General features: G+C 51.7%; 1 protein-coding gene across 2 annotated transcripts in view; it reads right to left on the minus strand.

Moving 5' to 3' along the window:
• Positions 1–22756, minus strand: part of LOC122548313 (pre-B-cell leukemia transcription factor 1-like) — a 214646-nt gene that overhangs the window by 105908 nt on the left and 85982 nt on the right. For both annotated transcript variants that reach the window (XM_087990288.1, XM_087990287.1), the window contains exons 3-4: positions 19206–19468; positions 2947–3137 (exon numbers count right to left, since the gene is read on the minus strand). In XM_087990288.1, coding sequence (XP_087846414.1) covers positions 2947–3137; positions 19206–19403 — 389 coding nt within the window. In that variant the 5' untranslated portion in view covers positions 19404–19468. The remainder of the gene's footprint in view (positions 1–2946; positions 3138–19205; positions 19469–22756) is intronic.

Raw genomic sequence — 22756 nt, forward strand, 5'->3', positions numbered from 1 at the left:
TCCAACAGGTTTATTTGGAAGCACTAGCTTTCGGAGCGCTGCTCCTTCATCAGGTGGTTGTGGAGCAAGAACATAAGACAGAATTTCGAGCCGAAGATGACAGTGCAGCTGATACAATATATTGAACAAACCTAGATTGCTGTGAAATCTTTAATCTTTTAGAGTAGATTACAGGCTTCGATTCACTAATACGTAAATCCCAGAACCTGTTTCAAATCACATTCTCGAGACAACAAGGTTTTATAAAAAAGGTGACACCTCAGCTCAGACAATGCATTAAAGGTGTGAGGTTAGAGTCTGTCTGTATCCCAATCTTGAGTCAGACTGGCTCTCACAGGCTTATATTCCGTCACACTCACACACACACGCAAACACACACTCTCTCATGTGCACACACTCACATGCACACACTCACACTCTCTCTCTCTCCCCCTCACATGCACGCACACATACATATAAGTCAATGGGGTGAATTTGCATTTGAAAAATTGTATTTGCAGATACATTTTATTCTGTTCAAAAAGCACACAACCTGCAGGCAGTCAATCCATGTGACATTTTACAAATTCCTATTTTGGAAATGGAACTGATCTAACTCAAGGTTGGAATACAGACAGACTCTAACCTCACACCTTTAATGCATTGTCTGAGCTCAAATGTCATCTGTTTTTATAAACCCTTAAGTTATCTTGAGAATGTGACTTAAAAGAAGATCTGGGGTTTACATATTAATGAACCAAAACCTGCAACCCATTCTAAAAGATGAAAAGACTTAACAGCAATCTAGATTTGTTCAATATATCGCATTTGTTGCATGACACTGTAATCTTTTACGATAAATCCTTTGTGTTATGATCCTGTCCCACAGCTACCTGATGAAGGAGCAGTGCTCCGAAAGCTAATGCTTCCAAATAAACCTGTTGGATTATAACCCGGTGTTGGGTGATTTTGAACTTCTTTGTGAGAGGTTTCGAGTCCAGGAGCAGGGATGTGTTGTTGCAGTTATACAGGGCCTTGGTGTGGCCCCAGCTAGAATATTTTATGCAGCTTTGGTCTCCTTTCCTAAGGAAGGATGCTCTTGCTCTCGAGGGAGTGCAGTGAGGGGTTACCAGGCTGATTCCGGGGGATGGCGGGACTGGGGAGAGATTGACTGGGTTAGGATTGTTTTCACTGGAGTTCAGACAAGTGAGGGGGAATCTCATAGAGACGTATAAAACTCTAACAGGACTAGACATGGCAGATGCAGGGAGGATGTTCCTGATGGTGGGTGTGTCCAGAACCAGGCGTCACAGTCTGAGGATTTGGGGTGGGCGGAGATGAGGAGACATTTCTTCACCCAAAGAGTGGTGAGGCTGTGGAATTCATTACCACAGGAAGTGGTTGATGCCAAAATACTGAATATATTCAAGAGGTGGCTAGACATAGCACTTGGGGAGGATGGGATCAAAGGTTATGGGGGAGAAAGCAGGATTAGGCTATTGAGTTGGACAATCAGCCATGATCGTGATGAATGGCAGAGCAGGCCCGAAGGGCCGAATGGCCTCCTGCTGCTTCTATCTCCTCTGTTTGTATATGTGTCTATAATGAGTTTGCTGTGTTAATGAGCCATGCAGAACTTTACTCCTGGGTTTCACACATACGATACCAGATTCCCGGCTCCCCAAAGCCTCTCTGGGGTAATATCAGGACCATAGCGGTCATCACCTCAGCTGAGAAAGAGTTGCAAGTGGGAAAATGACTGGTGCATCTGCCAGAGGGCTCGATCTACTTTGTAAAGGTGTAGGATGCTGAATCAATGTATATCGCTGTCCAACTCCAAAGCAAACCTGAGCAAGCCAAGTGAAGCCTACTCCACAGAAACAATTCTGAGTCAAGTTAAAATAAACTGAATAACATCACAGCAGGCAAAGCCAGATCAAGCCAAGTCAAACCTGAGAGATTATACAACCTTCAGTTTATAGTCGTTATGAAGCTCTATGACAGTGCTGATTGGATACAGATATCACAAACAGTCGGGTGTACAACTGATTTACTGAAATTATACCAACAACAAAGGGCATCATTTCGGTATCCCTTCTCCATTCTGACCAACCACAATCTCACTATTGCTAACCAATGGATTAAAGCCAAAACCTGGGGAGCCTCAATCTGCTATATTCCTATTGGGGCACATGTTCTGGCCAAACGTGACACAGTTTCAAGGACACTTCCTACACTTTTGCAACATCTGCAACAGATATTAAGGATATACCAGTATTTTGTACAAGTGTGCTGGAGGTGGAGGTCTGGTGCTGCAAATATACTTATCTAACCCAGTTATGCACTTCAGCAACTTCTGTTACAGATTTGAGCAGGATGTTCGAATGCTGAAAACGGGAGAAAGTCCCTTTCTCACCAAGTTATGCATTTCAGTAACATCTGCAACAGGTTTTCTACAAACAAAACTGCCAGCATTTTGGACAATTTAGGTAGTAGTGGGGATTTGGATGCGTAAAAGTGCTTATCGCACCGAGTTATGGACTTTCATAACGTCAGCAACAGGTTTTAAGGAACTGTCACCATTGTGTATATGTTTGTGAGAAATGGCGGTTTGCAGCATTGGAAGGGCTTACCTCACCGAGGTGTGCATTTTCGGAGGTTCAACATTAAGATCAAGTAGGGTTTTGGAGAATTTTACTGGAAATGGGTACTTAGTTCTTCAAAAGTATCCATTTAGCAACACCAATAACAGATTTTAGCAAAATTCTGAAACCCCCCCCCCCCTTTCATAGGACACTTGCACCCCAACTCTCCTCATAGGTCCAAGCGATGGTCACGTAGCAAGCCTTTGTCACTTCCACAACGTCAATGGAAGTTTCCATTGCAGAGACCTGCTATTAGCTACTCTCCCACTTTTGTTGAGTTCACTGATTGCGCTGAGATCGAGTACACGTTGGGTCTATTTACCGTGCGTCCAGGAATCGTGAGCGTAGTATCATCACCGCTTCGCACGTGCTCTGTTTGAGTTGCATCTGGATGGAGTTGAACTTGCGGTGGATGATGTTGACCATCCTCTCGATTTCCTTCGGGGAGATGGGGCGAGTCCGGCTCTGCTCTCTCAGTAAGTTCATGACGTGCGTGGTGAACTCATTGCAGGCCTGCGAGACACAGATCAGGTGAGAAACAGTGAGAGAACCGATGGGAGCCAAGCCCGAAACACAGCCCTAGGCTGTCACTGCTGTCCTGCCTCACACCCATTAAAACAATCTTGTTCTCAACTACTTTATCCCTTACTGTGGGTAATGTCCCTGAACACAGAACCTTTATGGAACCAATTCCCAAATCTGTCAGGTGATAGATAGATAGATCGATCGATAGATAGATAGATCGATCGATAGATAGATCGATAGATAGATAGATCGATAGATAGATAGGATCGATCGATAGATAGGATCGATCGATAGATTACCTACAGTGTGGAAACAGGCCCTTCGGCCCAACAAGTCCATACCGACCCTCCGAAGAGAAACCCACCCCCCCCTCTATTTACCCCTGACTAATCCACCTAACACTACGGGCAATTTAGCATGGCCAATTCACCTGCCCTACACATCTTTGGACTGTGGGAGGAAACCAGAGCACCCGGAGGAAACCCACACAGACACAGGGAGAACGTGCAAACTCCTCACAGACAGTCACCCGAGGCGGGAATTGAATCCGGGTCCCTGGAGCTGTGAGGCAGCAGTGCTAGCCACTGAGTCACCGTGCCGCTCCGAGTTCATGACGTGCATGGTGAACTCATTGCAGGCCGGCAAGACACAGATCAGGTGAGAAACAGTCGGAGAACCGATGGGAGCCAAGCCCGTGTAACCAGTGCATCCCTCTGCATAGGTTACAGCCCCCTCACCTTCTGAAACGTATCACCTTTCACTCTTCTTTCTTCCTTCAAGATAGTTTTTAAAGATTACAACATTTACCACAACTTTGGCCACTTAATATCTCCTTACAATGGATCCAAAGTTCTCTCAGTTTGGCCTGTTAACATCCCGGTGAAGCAGCCTTGCTATGGTGCGATATAAATGTCAAAGGCAATTGCTATAACACATTCTTGGATCCCCCACGGTGTGGGGAGGCTATTCGGCCTACATCGAGTCTGCACTGACCCACCGGGGAGCATCCCACCCAGAGCCAGCCCCCACCTTATCTCCATCGCCACATAGCCAATCTATCTAACCTGCACACCTTTGTTAAGAATTCCTGATGAAAGGCTTGTGCCTGAAACGTCGATTCTCCTGCCCCTCGGATGCTGCCTGACCGGCTGTGCTTTTCCAGCACCACCCTCTCGACTTTGTTAAAAATCACACAACACCAGGTTATAGTCCAACAGGTTTATTTGGAAGCCATGCAGCAAGATCATAAGACACAGAATTTATAGCAAAAGATCACAGCGCCATGCAACGCATTCTAAAAGATAAAAGACTTAACAGCAATCTACGTTTGTTCAATATATCGTATCAGTTGCATGACACTGTGAGGTAGCAGTGCTAACCACTGAGCCACCGTGCCACCCCATTGATCACAATGAGATGATCAAGCTCAGGCTATAGTCTTAAATTGGGTGCGAGTTGTGACTGATGCAGAACTGTGCGTGTGTCAGAAGGTGCTATGACTGGCACAGAAGACACTGCAAACCACTTCACCTGCCACTGGGGTTGCCACTTCCCGCAGAAGGGTGCTGAAGGTTGGGCATGGTCCCCCAACAGTGAGGTGCCACTGGCCCAAGCCCACGGAGGTAATCTGATGGAAAGTTATGTTAACATTTCTGTTCTGGGGCTGTCGCAATGTTCCACTGAAATACAACACAAACTCGAGAAACAGCACCTCACTTTCCCCACAGACTGCTCCCATGCAATAATTCCGGAAACTGACCGCGTTAGGTCTATTCTCCATTTTTCATGCATTCTTCCCCCTTCCAAAGAGCCTGCTCTTGTAGGCTGTGCATTTAGCAGAGAGGACCAATTCTCTCCCTTTGACACCTTTAACGTACATCCGTTTCACATCTCCTTGTCTCTTTCACCCACATTAATAACCCCTGTGGCTTCCGCACTGTCAAAAGTGTTGGGAAAAAAAAACATTCTGAAGGAGAGACATACCAGACTTGAGGTATTAACTGTGCCTCTCTGTCCACAGATGTCGCCAGAGTTCCTCCAGCATTCTCTGTGTTGGTTTCAGATTGCCAGTGTTTTGTCTGATAGAGTGGATCAGCATAGCCACGTAATTAATTTCTTCACAAGATGCACATTAACTGCACAGCTTCTAATGCTATTTATCAAACCTCAAGGCTCTGGCGAGGCCAGGTTCGCTTCCTTGTTACTGGAGAGTTTCCAATTTACAAATCCCATTTGTCTGATGGAGGTTTGCGAGCGAAAAGGGATAAATTGTCACTCTGGAGGCAGGAAGTGGGAGCTGGCATTGCTTCGGACTCGGAATTCAATTCAAAGTTAATTACTGATCAGCTGACAAATTGATCAGTCTCAAGGCTTTCAAGGGATGAGCCCTGAGACATCACGGGGATGGGTTTCCTGTCTCGTGAGCGGTGCAGGGGCCTGCTCTCAGAATCACAGGCCATTCAGCCCCTTCGTGTCTGCACTGGTTCTCTGAACGTTTTGACTTTATGTCAAATTCCTGTTCTTTTCCCATGACCCTGTGCACTGTTTCAGCATCCTCATGAAAGCATCAATCAAACCTGCCTCCACTACATTCCCAGGCAGTGCGTTCCCAGACTCCGGTCATAAATTCACGCAGCACAGGAACGGACCTGTCGGCCCAACTCATCCATGCCGACCCGGTTTCCTTATCTGAGCTAGTCCCACTTGCCTGCACTTGGCCCATATTCCTCTCAACCTTTCCTATACATGAACCTTTCCTATACATCAACCTTTCCTATACATCAACCTTTCCTATACATGAACCTTTCCTATACATGAACCTTTCCTATACATGAACCTTTCCTATACATGAACCTTTCCTATACATCAACCTTTCCTATACATGAACCTTTCCTATACATGAACCTTTCCTATACATCAACCTTTCCTATACATCAACCTTTCCTATACATGAACCTTTCCTATACATCAACCTTTCCTATACATCAACCTTTCCTATACATGTCCAAATGCCTTTTAAATGTTGCAACTTTAGCTGCTTCTACCACTTCCTCTGGCAGCTCATTGCACAAATGAACCACCCTTAGGTCCCTCTTAAATCATTCTCCTCTCACCTTAAACCTATGCCCTTTAGTTTTGGACTCTCTATTTTCTTATGCTTAATACTATTCAAAATGGCGCCACATCATGGCTTTCACTGGATTTTATTATTTGGCTCACCGTAAAATACACGTGACAATAAAATCATTCATTCACTCACACAGACGCACACGCACACATGCGCGCACACACACACACACACACACTCACACATATGCATGCACACGTGCGCACACAGACACGCACACACAGACACACGCACACAGACACACACACATATGCATGCACACGTGTGCACACAGACACACATGCGCGCACACACGCACACACAGACACACACACATATGCATGCACATGTGCGCACACAGACACACGCACACACAGAAACACACACACATACGCATGCACACGTGAGCACACAGACACACGCACACACAGACACACATGCACAGACACGCACACACAGACACGCACACATACACATATGTGCGCACACAGACACACACACATACGCATGCACACGTGAGCACACAGACACACGCACACACAGACACACGTGCATAGACACGCACACACAGACACGCACACATACACATATGTGCGCACACAGACACACACACATATGCATGCACACGTGAGCACACAGACACGCACACACAGACGCACACGCACACAGACACGCACACACATACACACGTGCGCACACAGACACACACACATATGCATGCACACAGACACACACACATATGCATGCACACAGACACACACACATACACACACGCACGCACACAGACACATGCATACACGGACACATGCGCACACAGACACGCACACACATACACACACACGCGCGCACACAGGCACACACACACACGCACACATAGACACACACACACAGACACCCCTACATAAACACTTACACACAACAGAATTGTGGACTGCAGTGGTTCAAGAAGGCAGCTCACCACCACCTTCCCCAGCGGCAATAGGGACGGGGAACAAATGGTCAGCCAGTGACACTCACATCCCACGAGTGAATACATCTTTAAAAATGAGATGCCACTTATATTATCATTGGCTTATTTGCAGCCTTTGATAACCACAATGTGTCCCAACGCCACTTACAGGTAATGAGCCACTTGCCAAGTGGTAGCACTCAACAGATTTGAAGAGAGTTATTCAGGGGAACCCTGACCCCTGAATCCTGCCATTGGCATACTGTAAAAGATGGCCTCCCACCGTCTTGTACCCGTGGCTTTAAATGTAGTCCATAAACAGCGGCCAACATGCAGACTCCAAGAGGAGATTATTCACAAAGAGAATGGGGCTTGCTTTAAACTCAAAAGTGTGGCCAACTATCCAGCACAGACCGTGGGGCGATTTGAGGAATTGTCCACGCGATCAGAATCATGGGAAAGTGTTGCCCTCCGTGAGTTTGATGATAAGAAACTTTCTTCCCAGTGCGTACCTGTGTGAGCCCCTGTGATGCAGGTAATGGTGTGCACTGCAGCAGAAAGATGACTACTCGGTAAAAATAGAAGACAGACCCAGAGCTGCAGACCACCTGCAGCGTCTCTGTGACAGGCTGCACACCGAGCGCACAGAAACTAATTATCAGAGGAGTTTTGAAAGACAGGTGAGGAAAGCAGAAGGCGATGCCTGACTGGCAAATGCGCACTATGAAGCCAACCTGCGGTTCCAGAGAGCAGTCTCCCCACTCTCACAGGCAAGCAGATCAAACACAGGCACTCACTGCAGGGAGCTCGCGTACACTGAACCGGAACGGAATTGCCTTCACAGCTAAACACTTCAACTGGAGTCAATGTAGAAATCACCCGGCCGAATTCAGAGAGAACTGCTGAAGTAATCAAAGCCGCGCTCTATGAAACGTGAAACATGCACAGCTTTCCTGTGTATTTAGACATAGCGTCACAGAGATGTACAGCATGGAATCAGACTCTTCGGCCCAATTCGTCCTTGCTGACCAGATAACCTAACCTAATCTAGTCCCATTTGCCAGCACCCGGCCCATATCCCTCCAAACCCTTCCTATTCATATACCCATCCAGATGCCTCTTAAATGTTGCAATTGTACCAGCCTCCACCACATCCTCTGGCAGCTCATTCCATACACGTACTACCCTCTGTGTGAAGTGGTAGAGGCTGGTACAATTACAACATTTAAGAGGCATTTGGATGGGTATATGAATAGGAAGGGTTTGGAGGGATATGGGCCGGGTGCTGGCAGGTGGGACTAGATTGGGTTGGGATATCTGGTCGAGTTGGACTGCAGGGTCTGTTTCCTTGCTGTACATCTCTATGACTCTATAAGGTCCCTTTTATATCTTTCCCCTCTCATCCTAAACCCATGCCCTCTAGTTCTGGACTCCCCCTACCCCAGAGGAAAAGAACTAGCCTATTTATCCTATCCATGCCCCTCATTTAATAGACCTCTATAAGGTCACCCGTCAGCCTCCAACGCTCCAAGGAAAATAGAAAAAATACTGCGCGGGGCTAACTTAGTACTCATGGTTTATATTTTCCAAATTTAATCAAGCGATAGATCTCAATAAAACATATAATCGAGAAAGAACCCACTCTACTCACTATTGGAGATTTACAGCAAGGTTATACTTAGAAACTATGCACTTACGTGTTCCTGTGCTGTGAGCTCACTCACACAAGTTCCCCCAAGGTCAGCTATGAATTTCGCTGTTCTTAGATGCACTCTGATGTCCAGGGATACACGAACTCAAACACAAATGACAGTAACTGTACAGGTTCACTGCTGTGTCAGACAGCAGCGTAGGTTTCTGTCTCTGACCATGTGGTCGTTGCCTTTGTCTGTCTGTCTTCCTCCGTTTTAATGTACCATTGTTTTGATCCTTTTACCTCCCCACTCCCCCCTCCAAAGTTCCAAAACAATGCAGTGGCATATAAAACAGTAATTGCTCCTCCTGGAATTCAAGGAAATCACCTCCAACACTGAAAATACATCAAAAAAGGAGCAGCTCTTACAGCCCCAATTTTATCCCATCCTCCATCTTGCAGATTACCCAGAATCCTGTGTATATACATGTGCTTGCCAACATGTGTATGTGCAACGTATATGCAGAAAAAAAGTCATACAGACATAGAGATGTACAGCACGGTAATAGACCGTTCGGTCCAACACGTCCATGCCCACCAGATATCCTGTATAAGTCTAGACACATTTGCCAGCATTTGGCCCATATCCCTCTAAACCCTTCCTATTCATAGACCCATCCAAATGCCTTTTAAATGTTGTAATTGTACCAGCCTCCACCACTTCCTCTGGCAGCTCATTCCATACACGCACCACCCTCTGTGTGAAAAAGTTGCCCGTTAGGTCCTTTTTAAATCTTGCCCCTCTCACCTTAAGTCTATGTCCTCCAGTTCTGGACTCTCCCACCCCAGGGAAAAGACCTTGTCTATTTGTCCTATCTATGCCCCACATGATTTTTTAAACCTCTACAAGGTCACCCCTCAGCCTCCGATGCTCCAGGGAAAACAGCCCCAGTCTATTCAGCCGCGACTTATAGCTCAAATCCTCTAACCCTGGCAACATCCTCATCAAGTTTTCCTGAACCCTTTCAAGTTTCACAACACCCTTCCTATAGCAGGGAGACCAGGACTGAATGCAGCATTCCAACAGTGGCCGAACCAATGTCCTGTACAGTTGCAAAATGATCTCCCAGCGCCTATACTCAATACTCTGACCAATAAAGGAAAGCATACCAAACGCCTTCTTCACTATCCTATCTACCAGCGACTCCACTTTCGAGGAGCTATGAACCTGCACTCCAAGGTCTCTTTGTTCTGCCATATTCCCCAGGACCTTGCCATTAAGTATATAAGTCCTACCCTGAGTTGTCTTTCCAAACTGCAGCACCTCATGTTTATTTAAATTAAACTCCATCTCTTGTATATGCGTGTGCTTTTGGATGTATGTACGTGTGTCTGTGCAGGACTGTGTAAGTGCATATAGAGTCATAGAGATGTACAGCATGGAAACAGACCCCTCGGTCCAACCCGTCCATGCCGACCAGATATCCCAACCCAATCTAGTCCCACCTGCCAGCACACGGCCCATATCCCTCCAAACCCTTCCTATTCATATACCCAACCAAATGCCTCTTAAATGTTGCAGTTGTACCAGCCTCCACCACATCCTCTGGCAGCTCATTCCATACACATACCACCCTCTGCGTGAAAAAGTTGCCCCTTAGATCCCTTTTATATCTTTCCCCTCTCACCCTAAATCTATGCCCTCTAGTTCTGGACTCCCCGACCCCAGGGAAAAGACTTTGTCCATTTATCCTATCCATGCCCCTCATAATTTTGTAAACCTCTATAAGGTCACCCCTCAGCCTCCGATGCTCCAGGGAAAACAGCCCCAGCCTGTTCAGCCTCTCCCTGTAGCTCAGATCCTCCAACCATGGCAACATCCTGGTAAATCCTTTCTGAACCCTTTCAAGTTTCACAACATCTTTCCGATAGGAAGGAGACCAGAATTGCATGCAATATTCCAACAGTGGCCTCGTTCCAATCACTACAATGCTAACCAAATGGGTTTGCGGTTCTACCTAATGACAAGAGCACGGAAAAAAGATGACGATCTGATAACTGTGAACAAGAGGGGAGAGTGGGAACAGGGAGAGAGGAGGACTGACATTAACGAGTGGTACTGACAAAGGTTGGCATGAAGTCTGACCGAGTTCATGTACGTTAATGATTGACCATTCGTCAGAGAAAGCTACCGCAGACCAGTGGCTGGCAGTGGACTGGGATACCGAGGGATCAGTGAATAACAGATAACCTCAGGACTGAGTGTAACGCTCTCTCTCAATGCTTCCTAATGCACACCAGGTAACCAGCACCTCATTTTCAGTTTAGGAACTCTACAGCCTGCAGGGTGCAACACTGGTTCCATTTTGATAATTCCCACCATCCACCCACCACCGTACCCTCTCACGAGTGTCTCTATCAAGTCATGCTTTTGTTTACAGGCGGTTTACCTTTATTCCACTATTAACACCCATCCCGGACCAAAGATTCGTTCCCTCCCATACCAATCCCTTTGCCCTTTGTAAATCTCAGGAGTTTTCCGCCGCTCCCCCCTTCAGTTCTGAAGTAGTCAGGTCAGAAAGGAAACGTGAATGATGGATGAGGGAACTCAACGTGACAGCTCCACGTTTGCAGATGACACAAAACTGGGTGGGAGGATGGGCTGTTAAGGAAGATGCAGAGATGCTTCAGTGTGATTTGGACACATTGAGAGACCGTCAGCTGAAGTGTAATGTGGATAAGTGTGAGGTTACCCAGTTTAGAAGCAAAAACAGGAAGATGGATTATTTTCTGACCGGCAATAAATTAGGAATGTGAAGGTGCAACGAGACTTGGGTGCCCCTGTACACCACTCGCTGAAAATAAGTGTGCAGGACCAGCGGGCAGTGAAGAAGGTAAATGGTATGTTGGTCTTCATAGGGAGAGGATTCAAATACAGGAGCAGGGATAGTGTCATAGAGTCATAGATTCACACAGCATGGAAACAGACCCTTCAGTCCAACTAGTCTATGCCGGCCATGTTCCCAAACGAAACTAGTCCCGATGGCCGCATTCGGCTGACATTTCTCCAAACCTTTCCTATTAATGTACTTACCAAATGTCTTTTAAACATTGCAACTGTACCCACGTCCACCACTTCCTCTGGAAGGTCATTCCACATGCAAACCACTCTCTGTATAAAGAAGTTGGCCCCTCATGTCCTTTTGAAATCTTTTTTCCTCTCACCTTCAAAATATGCCCCCTAGTTTTGAACAACCCCTCCCCCCCCGTTACTCACCTGATTTATGCCTCTTATGATTTTCTAAACCTCTATATTACCCCTCAACCTCCTACACTCCAGTGTTAGAAGTCGCAGCCTACCCAACCTCTCCCCATAACTCAAACTCTCCATTCCCAGCAACATCCTGGTAAAATCTCTTCTAAACCCTCCCCAGCTTAATAATATCCTTCCTGTAACAAGGAGACCAGAACTGGGCATGGTACTCCAGAACAGACCTCACCGATGTCCTGTACAACCTCAACGTGACGTCCCAACCTGTGTACTCAAAGGACTGAGCAATGGAAGAAACACCTTCTTAACCATTCTGAATACCTGGAACGCAAATTTTAGAGAATTATATCCCTGAATCCCTCAGTCTCTCTGTTCTACAACATTACTCAGGGCCCTACCATTAATTGTATAAGTCCTGCCCTTGTCTGTGCTATCAAAATGCAATACTTCACGTTTGTCCAAATTAAACTCCATTTGCCACTAGTCAATCCATTGACCCAATTGATTAACATCACTTTATAGCAACAGAGACACGGAGGAGCAGTCAGGAAGGCAGATTTTGTGTAGAAGTAGCAGGATTGATGTCACGGGTGACTTTAACGTCCCTAATATTGATTGGAACCTCCTTGGTTCAAGTAGTTTGGATGGAGCAGTTTTTGTCAGGTGTGTCCAGGAAGGGTTCCTGACTCAATATGTAGGTAGGCCAACAAGAGGGGAGGCCATATTGGATTTGGCGCGTGGCAACGAACCGTGCCAGGTGTCAGATCTCTCGATGGGAGAGCATTTAACTGGGAGAAGGGCAATTACAATGCAAATAGGCAGGAACTGGGGCACCTAACTTGGGAACAGATGTCCTCAGGGAAATGCACGACAGAAATCTGGAGGTTGTTTTGGAGGCACCTGCTGGTAGCGCTGGACAGGTTTGTCCCACTGAGGCAAGGAAGGGATGGTGGGGTGAAGGAACCTTGGGTGACAAGGGATGAGGAACATCTAGTCAAGAGGAAGAAGGAAGCTAACTTAAGGTGGAGGAGGCATGGATCAAAGAGCAAAGAAAATTACAGCACAGGAACAGGCCGTTCGGCCCTCCAAACCTGCACTGAGTCAGTTCCTCTATCTAAATCTGCTGCCTATTTTCTAAGGGTCTGTATCCCTTTGCTCCCTGCCTACTTATGTACCTGTCTAGATATATCATAAATGATGCTATCGTGCCCGCCCCAACACTTCCCTGGCACCCACCACCCTCTACGTAAAGAATTTTCCGTGCATATCTCCCTGCAACTTTTCCCTCTCTCACTTTGTAATTGAATTAAAATCCCTACAGTGTGGAAACAGGCCCTTCGACCCAACAAGTCACACCGACTCTCCAGAGAGTAACCCCACCCAGATCCATTCCCTCTACCATATATTTACCCCTTACTAATAACCTACACTCTGCGTAATGTAGCATGACTAATCTACCTGACCTGCACATCTTTTGGACTGTGGGAGGAAACCGGAGCACCCAGAGGAAACCCACGCAGACACGGGGAGAATGTGCAAACTCCACACAGACAGTCACCTGCGGCTGGTATTGAACCCGGGTCTCTGGCGCTGTGAGGCTGCACTGCTAACCGCTGAGCCACCGTGCCACCCACTTTGATCTCATGACCCCTAGTAATTGAGTCCCCCACTCTGGGAAAAAGCTTCTTGCTGTCCACCTTGTCTGTACCTCTCATGATTTTGTAGACCTCAATCAGGTTCCCTCTCAACCTTCGTCTTTCGCATGAAAATAATCCTAATCTATTCAACCTCTCTTCATAGCTAATGCCCTCCATATCAGGCAACATCCTGCTGAGCCTCCTCTGCACCCTCTCCAAAGCATCCACATCCTTCTGGTAATGTGGCGACCAGAACTGTACCCAGAATTCCAAATGTGGCCGAACCAAAGTCCTATACAACTGTAACATGACCTGCCAACTCTTGTACTCAATACCCTGTCCGATGAAGGAAAGCATGCCGTATGCCTTCTTGACCACCCTATTGATCTGCATTGCCACCTTCAGCATACAATGGATCCGAACATCCAGATCCCTCTGTACATCAATTTTCCCCCCGGGCTTTTCCATTTATGGTGTAGTTCACTATATACAAGGCAGCAGACAGGGCAGTAGAGGGTTCCAAGGCAGCGAGGAAGGAACTGACGAATGGACTTAGGAGAGCTAGAAGGGGGCATGAGAAAGCTTTAGCGGGTAGGATTAAGGAAAACCCTAAGGCATTCTACTCTTACGTGAGGAACAGGAGGATGGCCAGAGTGAGGGGAAGGACGATCAAGGATAGTGGTAGGGGTGGGGGGGGGTGTAGGTGGAGGCTGTGGGGGGTAGTGGGTGTGGGGTGTGGGGGTGTGGGGGAGTGTGGGGTGTAGGGGGGTAGGGGGTGTGGGGGATGTGGGGGGTAGGGTGTGTGGGGTGTGTGGGTGCGGGGGGTTTGGGTGTGGTGTGGTGTAGTGTGGGATGGTGTGGGTGTTGGGGTGTGTGGGATGGTGTGGGTGTGGGGGTGTGTGTGGGGGTGTGCGTGAGGGGTGGTGTGGGGTGGAGTGGGTGTGGGGGTGTGTGCGGGGGTGTGGGCGTAGGGGTGTGGGTGGGGGGTGTGGGTGTGGGGGGGTGTGGCTGTGGGGTGGTGTGGCTGTGGGGTGGTGTGGGTGTGGGGGTGTGGGAGTGGGGGAGTGAGGGCGTGGCGGTGTGGATGTGAGGGTGTGGGGTGGTGTGGGTGTGGGGGGCGTGTGCAGGGGTGTGGGTGTGGAGGGGAGGGTGTGGGGGGGTGTGGCTGCGGGGTGGGGTGGTGTGGGTGTGGGTGTGTGGCTGTGGGGTGGTGTGGGTGTGGGGTGGGGTGGGTGTGGGGTGGTGTGGGTGTGTGGGTGTGGGGGTGTTGTGTGGTGTGGGTGTGGGGGCGTGTATGGGGGTGTGGGTGTGCGGGTGTGTGGGGTGGTGAGGCTGTGGGAGGGTGTGGGTGTGGGGGTGTGGGAGTGTGTGGGGTGTGGGAGTGTGTGGGGTGGTGTGGGTGTGGGGGGTGTGGCTGTGGGGTGGTGTGGGGGTGTGGGTGTGGGGGGATGTGGCTGTGGGGTGGTGTGGCTGTGGGGTGGTGTGGGTGTGGGGGTGTGGGAGTGGGGGAGTGAGGGCGTGGCGGTGTGGATGTGAGGGTGTGGGTGTGGGGGTGTGGGTGTGGGGAGTGTGTGGGGTATGGGGGTGTGTGGGGTGGTGTGGGTGTGGGGATATGTGGGATGGTGGGGGGGTGTGGGTGTGTGGGGGTGTGGATGTGGGGGGTGTGGGGTGTGGGTGTGGGTTGCGGGTGTGGGGGTGTGTGTGTGGGTGTGGTGGTATGTGGGGTGGTGTGGGTGTAGGGATGTGTGGGGAGGTGTGGGTGTGGAGGTGTGGGTGTGGGGATGTGGGTGTGGGGGGTGTGGATGTGGGGGGATGAGGGGTGGTGTGGGTGTGGGGGTGTGGGTGTGGAGGTGTGGGTATAGGGTAGTGCGGGTGTGGGGGTGAGTGGGGTGGAGTGGGTGTGGGGGCGTGTGTGGGGGTGTGGGTGTGAGGGTGTGGGTGTGGGGGGCATGGGTGTGGTTGTGCAGGGGTGTGGGTGTGGAGTTTGGGCTGTGGGGTGGGGGGGTAAGGGTGTTGGGGTAGTGTTGTGAGGGTGTGGGTGTGGGTGTGGGCGTGTGGGTGTGGGTGTGGGGGTGTGGGTGTGGGGTGTGGGTGTGGAGATGTGGGTGTGGGGGTTTGTGGGTGTGGGGTGTGGGTGTGGGGGGTGTGGGTGTGGGGGGTGTGGGTGTGGGGGGTGTGGGTGTGGGTGTGGGGTGTGGGTGTGGAGATGTGGGTGTGGGGGTTTGTGGGTGTGGGGTGTGGGTGTGGGGGGTGTGGGTGTGGGGGGTGGGTGTGGGGGGTGTGGGTGTGGGGGTGTGGGTGTGGGGGGTGTGGGTGTGGGGGTGTGGGTGTGGGGTGTGGGTGTGGGGGGTGTGGGTGTGGGGGTGTGGGTGTGTGGGTGTGGAGATGTGGGTGTGGGGGTTTGTGGGTGTGGGGTGTGGGTGTGGGGGGTGTGGGTGTGGGGTGTAGGTGTGGGGAGTGGGTGTGGGGTGTGGGTGTGGGTGTGGGGTGTGGGAGTGGGGTGTGGGTGTGGGGGTGTTGGTGTGGGGTGTGGGTGTGGGGGTGTTGGTGTGGGGGTAGTGATGTGAGGGTGTGGGTGTGGGGTGTGGGGTGTGGGTGTGGGGTGTGGGTGTGGGAGTGGGGTGTGGGTGTGGGGGTGTTGGTGTGGGGTGTGGGTGTGGGGTGTGGGTGTGGGGGTGTTGGTGTGGGGGTAGTGATGTGAGGGTGTGGGTGTGGGGTGTGGGGTGTGGGTGTGGGGTGTGGGTGTGGAGGGGTAGGGGTGTTGGGTTAGTGATGTGAGGGTGTGGGGTGTGGGGTGGTAGGAGTGTTGGGGTAGTGATGTGAGGGTGTGGGTGTGGGGTGTGGGTGTGGAGTGTGGGTGTGGGGGTGTGGGAGTGGGAGGTGTGGGTGTGGGGGGTGTGGCTGTGGGGGTGTTGGTGTGGGGGTAGTGATGTGAGGGTGTGGGTGTGGGGTGTGGGTGTGGGTGTGGGTGTGGGTGTGGGTATGGGTGTGGGGGTAGTGATGTGAGGGTGTGGGGGTGTGGGTGTGGGTGTGGGTGTGGGGGGGGTAGGGGTGTGGGGGTAGTGATGTGAGGGTGTGGGGGTGTGTGTGTGGGTGTGGGTGTGGGGTGTGGGTGTGGGGGGGGTAGGGGTGTGGGGGTAGTGATGTGAGGGTGTGAGGGTGTGTGTGTGGGTGTGGGTGTGGGGGGTAGGGGTGTGGGGGTAGTGATGTGAGGGTGTGGGGGTGTGTGTGTGGGTGTGGGTGTGGGGGGTAGGGGTGTGGGGGTAGTGATGTGAGGGTGTGGGGGTGTGGGTGGGGGTGTGGGTGTGGGTGTGGGGTTTTGGTGTGGGGGTAGTGATGTGAGGGTGTGGGGGTGTGGGTGTGGGTGTGGGGTGTGGGTGTGGGGGGGTAGGGGTGTGGGGGTAGTGATGTGAGGGTGTGGGGGTGTGGGTGTGGGTGTGGGTGTGGGTTGTGGGTGTGGGTGTGGGGGGGTAGGGGTGTGGGGGTAGTGATGTGAGGGTGTGGGGGTGTGGGTTTGGGTGTGGGTGTGGGGTGTGGGTGTGGGGGGGTAGGGGTGTTGGGGTAGTGATGTGAGGGTGTGGGGGTGTGGGTGTGGGTGTGGGTGTGGGGGGGTGTGGGTGCGGGGGTAGTGATGTGAGGGTGTGGGGGTGTGGGTGTGGGGTGTGGGTGTGGGGGGGTAGGGGTGTTGGGGTAGTGATGTGAGGGTGTGGGGGTGTGTGTGTGGGTGTGGGTGTGGGGGGTAGGGGTGTTGGGGTAGTGATGTGAGGGTGTGGGGGTGTGTGTGTGGGTGTGGGTGTGGGGGGGTAGGGGTGTGGGGGTAGTGATGTGAGGGTGTGGGGGTGTGGGTGTGGGTGTGGGTGTGGGTGTGGGGCGGTAGGGGTGTGGGGGTAGTGATGTGAGGGTGTGGGGGTGTGGGTGTGGGTGTGGGGTGTGGGTGTGGGGGGGTAGGGGTGTTGGGATAGTGATGTGAGGGTGTGGGGGTGTGGGTGTGGGTGTGGGTGTGGGGGGTAGGGGTGTGGGGGTAGTGATGTGAGGGTGTGGGGGTGTGGGTGTGGGGGGTGTGGGTGTGGGGGGGTAGGGGTGTGGGGGTAGTGATGTGAGGGTGTGGGGGTGTGGGTGTGGGTGTGGGTGTGGGGGGGTAGGGGTGTGGGGGTAGTGATGTGAGGGTGTGGGGGTGTGGGTGTGGGTGTGGGTGTGGGGGGTAGGGGTGTGGGGGTAGTGATGTGAGGGTGTGGGGGTGTGTGTGTGGGTGTGGGTGTGGGGTGTGGGTGTGGGGGGGTAGGGGTGTTGGGATAGTGATGTGAGGGTGTGGGGGTGTGGGTGTGGGTGTGGGTGTGGGGGGTAGGGGTGTGGGGGTAGTGATGTGAGGGTGTGGGGGTGTGGGTGTGGGGGGTGTGGGTGTGGGGGGGTAGGGGTGTGGGGGTAGTGATGTGAGGGTGTGGGGGTGTGGGTGTGGGTGTGGGGGTAGTGATGTGAGGGTGTGGGGGTGTGTGTGTGGGTGTGGGTGTGGGTGTGGGTGTGGGGGGTAGGGGTGTGGGGGTAGTGATGTGAGGGTGTGGGGGTGTGTGTGTGGGTGTGGGTGTGGGGGGGTAGGGGTGTGGGGGTAGTGATGTGAGGGTGTGGGGGTGTGTGTGTGGGTGTGGGTGTGGGGTGTGGGTGTGGGGGGGTAGGGGTGTGGGGGTAGTGATGTGAGGGTGTGGGGGTGTGTGTGTGGGTGTGGGTGTGGGGTGTGGGTGTGGGGGGGTAGGGGTGTGGGGGTAGTGATGTGAGGGTGTGGGGGTGTGGGTGTGGGTGTGGGTGTGGGGTGTGGGTGTGGGGGGGGTAGGGGTGTGGGGGTAGTGATGTGAGGGTGTGGGGGTGTGTGTGGGTGTGGGTGTGGGGGGTAGGGGTGTGGGGGTAGTGATGTGAGGGTGTGGGGGTGTGTGTGTGGGTGTGGGTGTGGGGGGTAGGGGTGTGGGGGTAGTGATGTGAGGGTGTGTGTGTGGGTGTGTGTGTGGGTGTGGGTGTGGGGGGTAGGGGTGTGGGGGTAGTGATGTGGGGGTGTGGGGGTGTGTGTGTGGGTGTGGGTGTGGGGGGGTAGGGGTGTGGGGGTAGTGATGTGGGGGTGTGGGGGTGTGTGTGTGGGTGTGGGTGTGGGGGGGTAGGGGTGTGGGGGTAGTGATGTGAGGGTGTGGGGGTGTGTGTGTGGGTGTGGGTGTGGGGTGTGGGTGTGGGGGGTAGGGGTGTGGGGGTAGTGATGTGAGGGTGTGGGGGTGTGGGTGTGGGTGTGGGTGTGGGGTGTGGGGTGTGGGTGTGGGGGGTAGGGGTGTGGGGGTAGTGATGTGAGGGTGTGGGGGTGTGTGTGTGGGTGTGGGTGTGGGGTGTGGGTGTGGGGGGTAGGGGTGTGGGGGTAGTGATGTGAGGGTGTGGATGAAGCCGGTGTGAGTACGGGGCAGTGCCGGGAATCCTGGGTGCGTTTACCTGCTCGTACTTCTCCAGCTCGGTGTGGTAGATCTGTCGGATCTGGGTGAGCTTGGCCCGGTAGTCCGAGTGCTCCGCCGAGGTGTCGGTACCCCCTCCCCCGGAGACGGCAGCGGCGGCGGCGGCTGCTGCGGCAGCGGCTGCGGAGGCTGAGCCCCCTCCTTTCTCAGGCCCCGCGACCCCCTCTGCCAGCAGCATGTTGTCCAGCCGTACCAGCTGCGGGTCCGCGGGCTCCTCTTCCTGGGCCCCTCGGATGCTCAGCACTGCAAAGACAGGAGGACAGCGGCCGGTTAGAACACGCTGGACAATCACCCCGGGGACTCCGAAACTCCATAACCTGAGCCCGAGTGCCGTCAATGCGCAGACAGAGGCCATTCGGCCTAGCCGAGTCAATGACGGCTCTCTGTACAGAACCATAGAACCCTACAGTGCAGAAAGGTGCCTAGCGAGTCTCGCAATCCAGTCTCTCCCGCTCCCCTCACTGCCCTTCAACTTTATTTCCCCCAGCTCCTGAGAAGGCAACTGGCCCAACTGACCATCATATGGACCCTGCCCACTGAGGTCAGCCAGTGTATGAGTTCCCTGATTGGGGCTGTTAACCAGCTCCAATCAGGGAGCCCTGGCTGACAGAGACAAACAGGAGGGTCAGAGGTTCTGCTCACTCTGAGAGCTGGCTCTGAACAAGGCAGTACCAAGGTCAAGGATTCCCCACAGGGGAAATAAAGGGTGACTCAATGATGGGATACCAGCCTCTTTGGGAGTGGTTTCAGGCCAGGCTGAGGGTTTATCTTTAAGCAGGCCTTAGCCTCGAAGGGGTGAGTCCTTCACATTCCGTGAGGAGGGGATGGTAGATGGTAGATGAAATGGGAAACGGGCTGGGGGGTGGGGTGGTGGGTTAGTCCATTTGCTCCTCTCTTCACCCCCCTACCCCTGTCTTCTCAACAGGGAACACCGCAAGCTGAACCAATTAGTGGCCTGGCAGGGGGGAAGGTGGTCACACAGGGCCACGGGGATAGGGAGGGGGAGGGGGAGGTAGGGCAGGATGTCAGGCAAGAATTGGAGGCGGTTCAAAGTCCCCACACCTCTCCGTCTCCTCATCTGTCCTCAAAACAGTAAATGAATACAGACAAGCGAACGTTAATGGGAGGGGATAGCCTAGTGGTGTTATCATTGTTTAATCTTATTACCAAGGTGATGTCCTGGGGTTATCGGCTTGCATCCCGCCACCGCGTATGGTGGAATTTGGACGCAATTTTTTTTTAAGTTACGGAATTAAACAGTCTAAGGACGACCATGAATCCATTGCCAATTGTCGAAAACCCATCTGGTTCACCAAAGCTCTGAAGAAAACTGCGGTCCTTACCTGGTCTGGCCTACATGTGACTCCAGACCCACTGCAATGCGGTTGACTCTTAATGAGGGATGGGGTACTGAATGATGGTCTAGTCTCATCCCAGTAACAAATCAAAAAACACACTTGTGACTTTCGTCAGTAGAATCAGCCAGCCTGGGCCCGGCCTGATGGAAATCACCTCCAAACCATTTCCCGTGGACATTCACTTGTCTCACACACACACCCTCCGCGGTATCAGAGAGGCCACCGCAGGGAGCTGACCCATTCTCATGTTTGAATGAGTGCAGGAGAATGGCCTCTCTGATTTGTGACCAGGAGCTCCAATTCAATGTCAGGGAGGGGAGTGGGGCAGGGATTATCTGACCAGCCTCAGCTCCCAGTACCACGCTAGTGACGTTTGCAGCAAGATTAAGGAACAGGGGCTCATTTTTCAATTTGTCACACACAACATAATTTTGGCTCATCACCCCTCCCCTCGTTTATGTCTCTATCCTGTCATCCTGCATTCACACCTTATCTGGACGTACCTTGTAGTTTCTTTACTGTTGCCAGTGAATCTCTCCTGCTGTCCACCTTATCACAGGCCTTCCCTTTAGTCCTTACCACCTCGCTCCTCTATCATAGAATCAGAGAATTCCTACAGTCTGGAAGCAAGCCATTCATCCCATTGAGGTCACTCTGACCCTCTGCAGAGCATCCCATCCAGACCCTGTTCCTGTAATCCTGCATTTCCCATGGCTAACCCACCTGGCCTGCAGATCTTTGGACTGTGGGAGGAAACCGGAGCACCCGGAGCAAGCCCACGCAGACACGGGGAGAATGTGCAAACTCCACACGGACAGTCACCCGAGGCTGGAATCGAACCCGGGTTCCTAGCGCTGTGAGGCAGTGGTGCTCCATTTGCTCAAATCCTACTACATGTCATCATTGTTCTCAAACGTCAACTTGCATTTCTCTTTTCACAGGAGTTGTCTGTCCACTCTGTTTCTTATTTTCAAATTGCCAGTGCTTTCCATTGACAGTCCTACATATTTTCTTTCCCCTTAATCAATCTGCTCAGAGATGAACGCAGACCTCCCAGTCCAGAGGTGGGGACATTACCACCATGCCAGAACAGGGCCCTCCATCCAGTTTACTTTCAGTCAGTTACTTAGCATTCAGTTGCTCACGAGTGGAGACTAAAATGTTTAACTTTTGGGATAACCCCATTTCCCGCTGTCAGAACCAATTTTCAATATCCTGCCGAATGCTTTGTAAAGTAAAACTTCAAAAGACATTTTTTTGGTGAAAATGGCTCTTGTTTGCAGTTTGCCGATGTGCGAATGAACTCAAACTGAAACAAAACGCAGGGAAAAGCTCCTCAAAACGAACCCAATTTTAACCGCAATTTGTGGTGATGCACCTACTGTGTCTCAGGCAGTCGTAACGACACAGTTCACTCCATGCTGGGGTGTCACAGCCTGGAGGTTAATACGCACAACGTCTCAAGTTTGATCACACAAATATCAGCAAAGATAGACCATTCAGCTCCATTGAACCCGTTCTGCCATACATCTCGATCACGGGGTTCAAACTCCTATTTCTAGCTTACCCCCCCCCCGCATCCCTTGACTCTGTGAGGGACTGCTCCGTCCCTGCCTCAGTGGTGAAGCTTCCATAACCTGCGGGGACAGACGATTCACAAACCCTTTGTTCCCATCTCAGTCCTAAACAACTGGCCCCTTACAGAGTCATCCAGCACAGAAACAGACCCTTCGGTCCGACCAGTCCATGCCGACCATAATCCCAAATAAACTCATCCCATCTGCCTGCTCCCGGCCCATATCCCTCCAAACCTTTCCAATTCATGTACTTATCCAAATGTCTCTTAGACATTGCAACTGTACTCACATCCAACACTTTCTCAGGAAGTTCATTCCTCACGTAAATCACCCTCTGTAAAAAAATTGCCCCTCATGTCCTTTTGAATCTGTCTCTTCTCACCTTAAAAATGTGCCCTCTCGTCCTGAAATCCAAAATCCTAGGGAAAAGTCAGCTACCATTAATTATCCTGAAACTGCGGCCCTTCACCCCGTGTTTTAGATTACCCCCACCAGCAGAAACAATCTCAGAGCATTTATCCTGTTAAGCCCCCTTGGAGACCTTGCATGTCCAAACCATGTGGAGATGCCGGTGTCGGACTGGGGTGGACAAAGTT

Source organism: Chiloscyllium plagiosum, unplaced genomic scaffold, assembly GCF_037043375.1.
Source record: "Chiloscyllium plagiosum isolate Xiang-an unplaced genomic scaffold, Cpla_swu_hap1 HiC_scaffold_9, whole genome shotgun sequence".
Lineage (NCBI taxonomy): Eukaryota > Metazoa > Chordata > Chondrichthyes > Orectolobiformes > Hemiscylliidae > Chiloscyllium > Chiloscyllium plagiosum.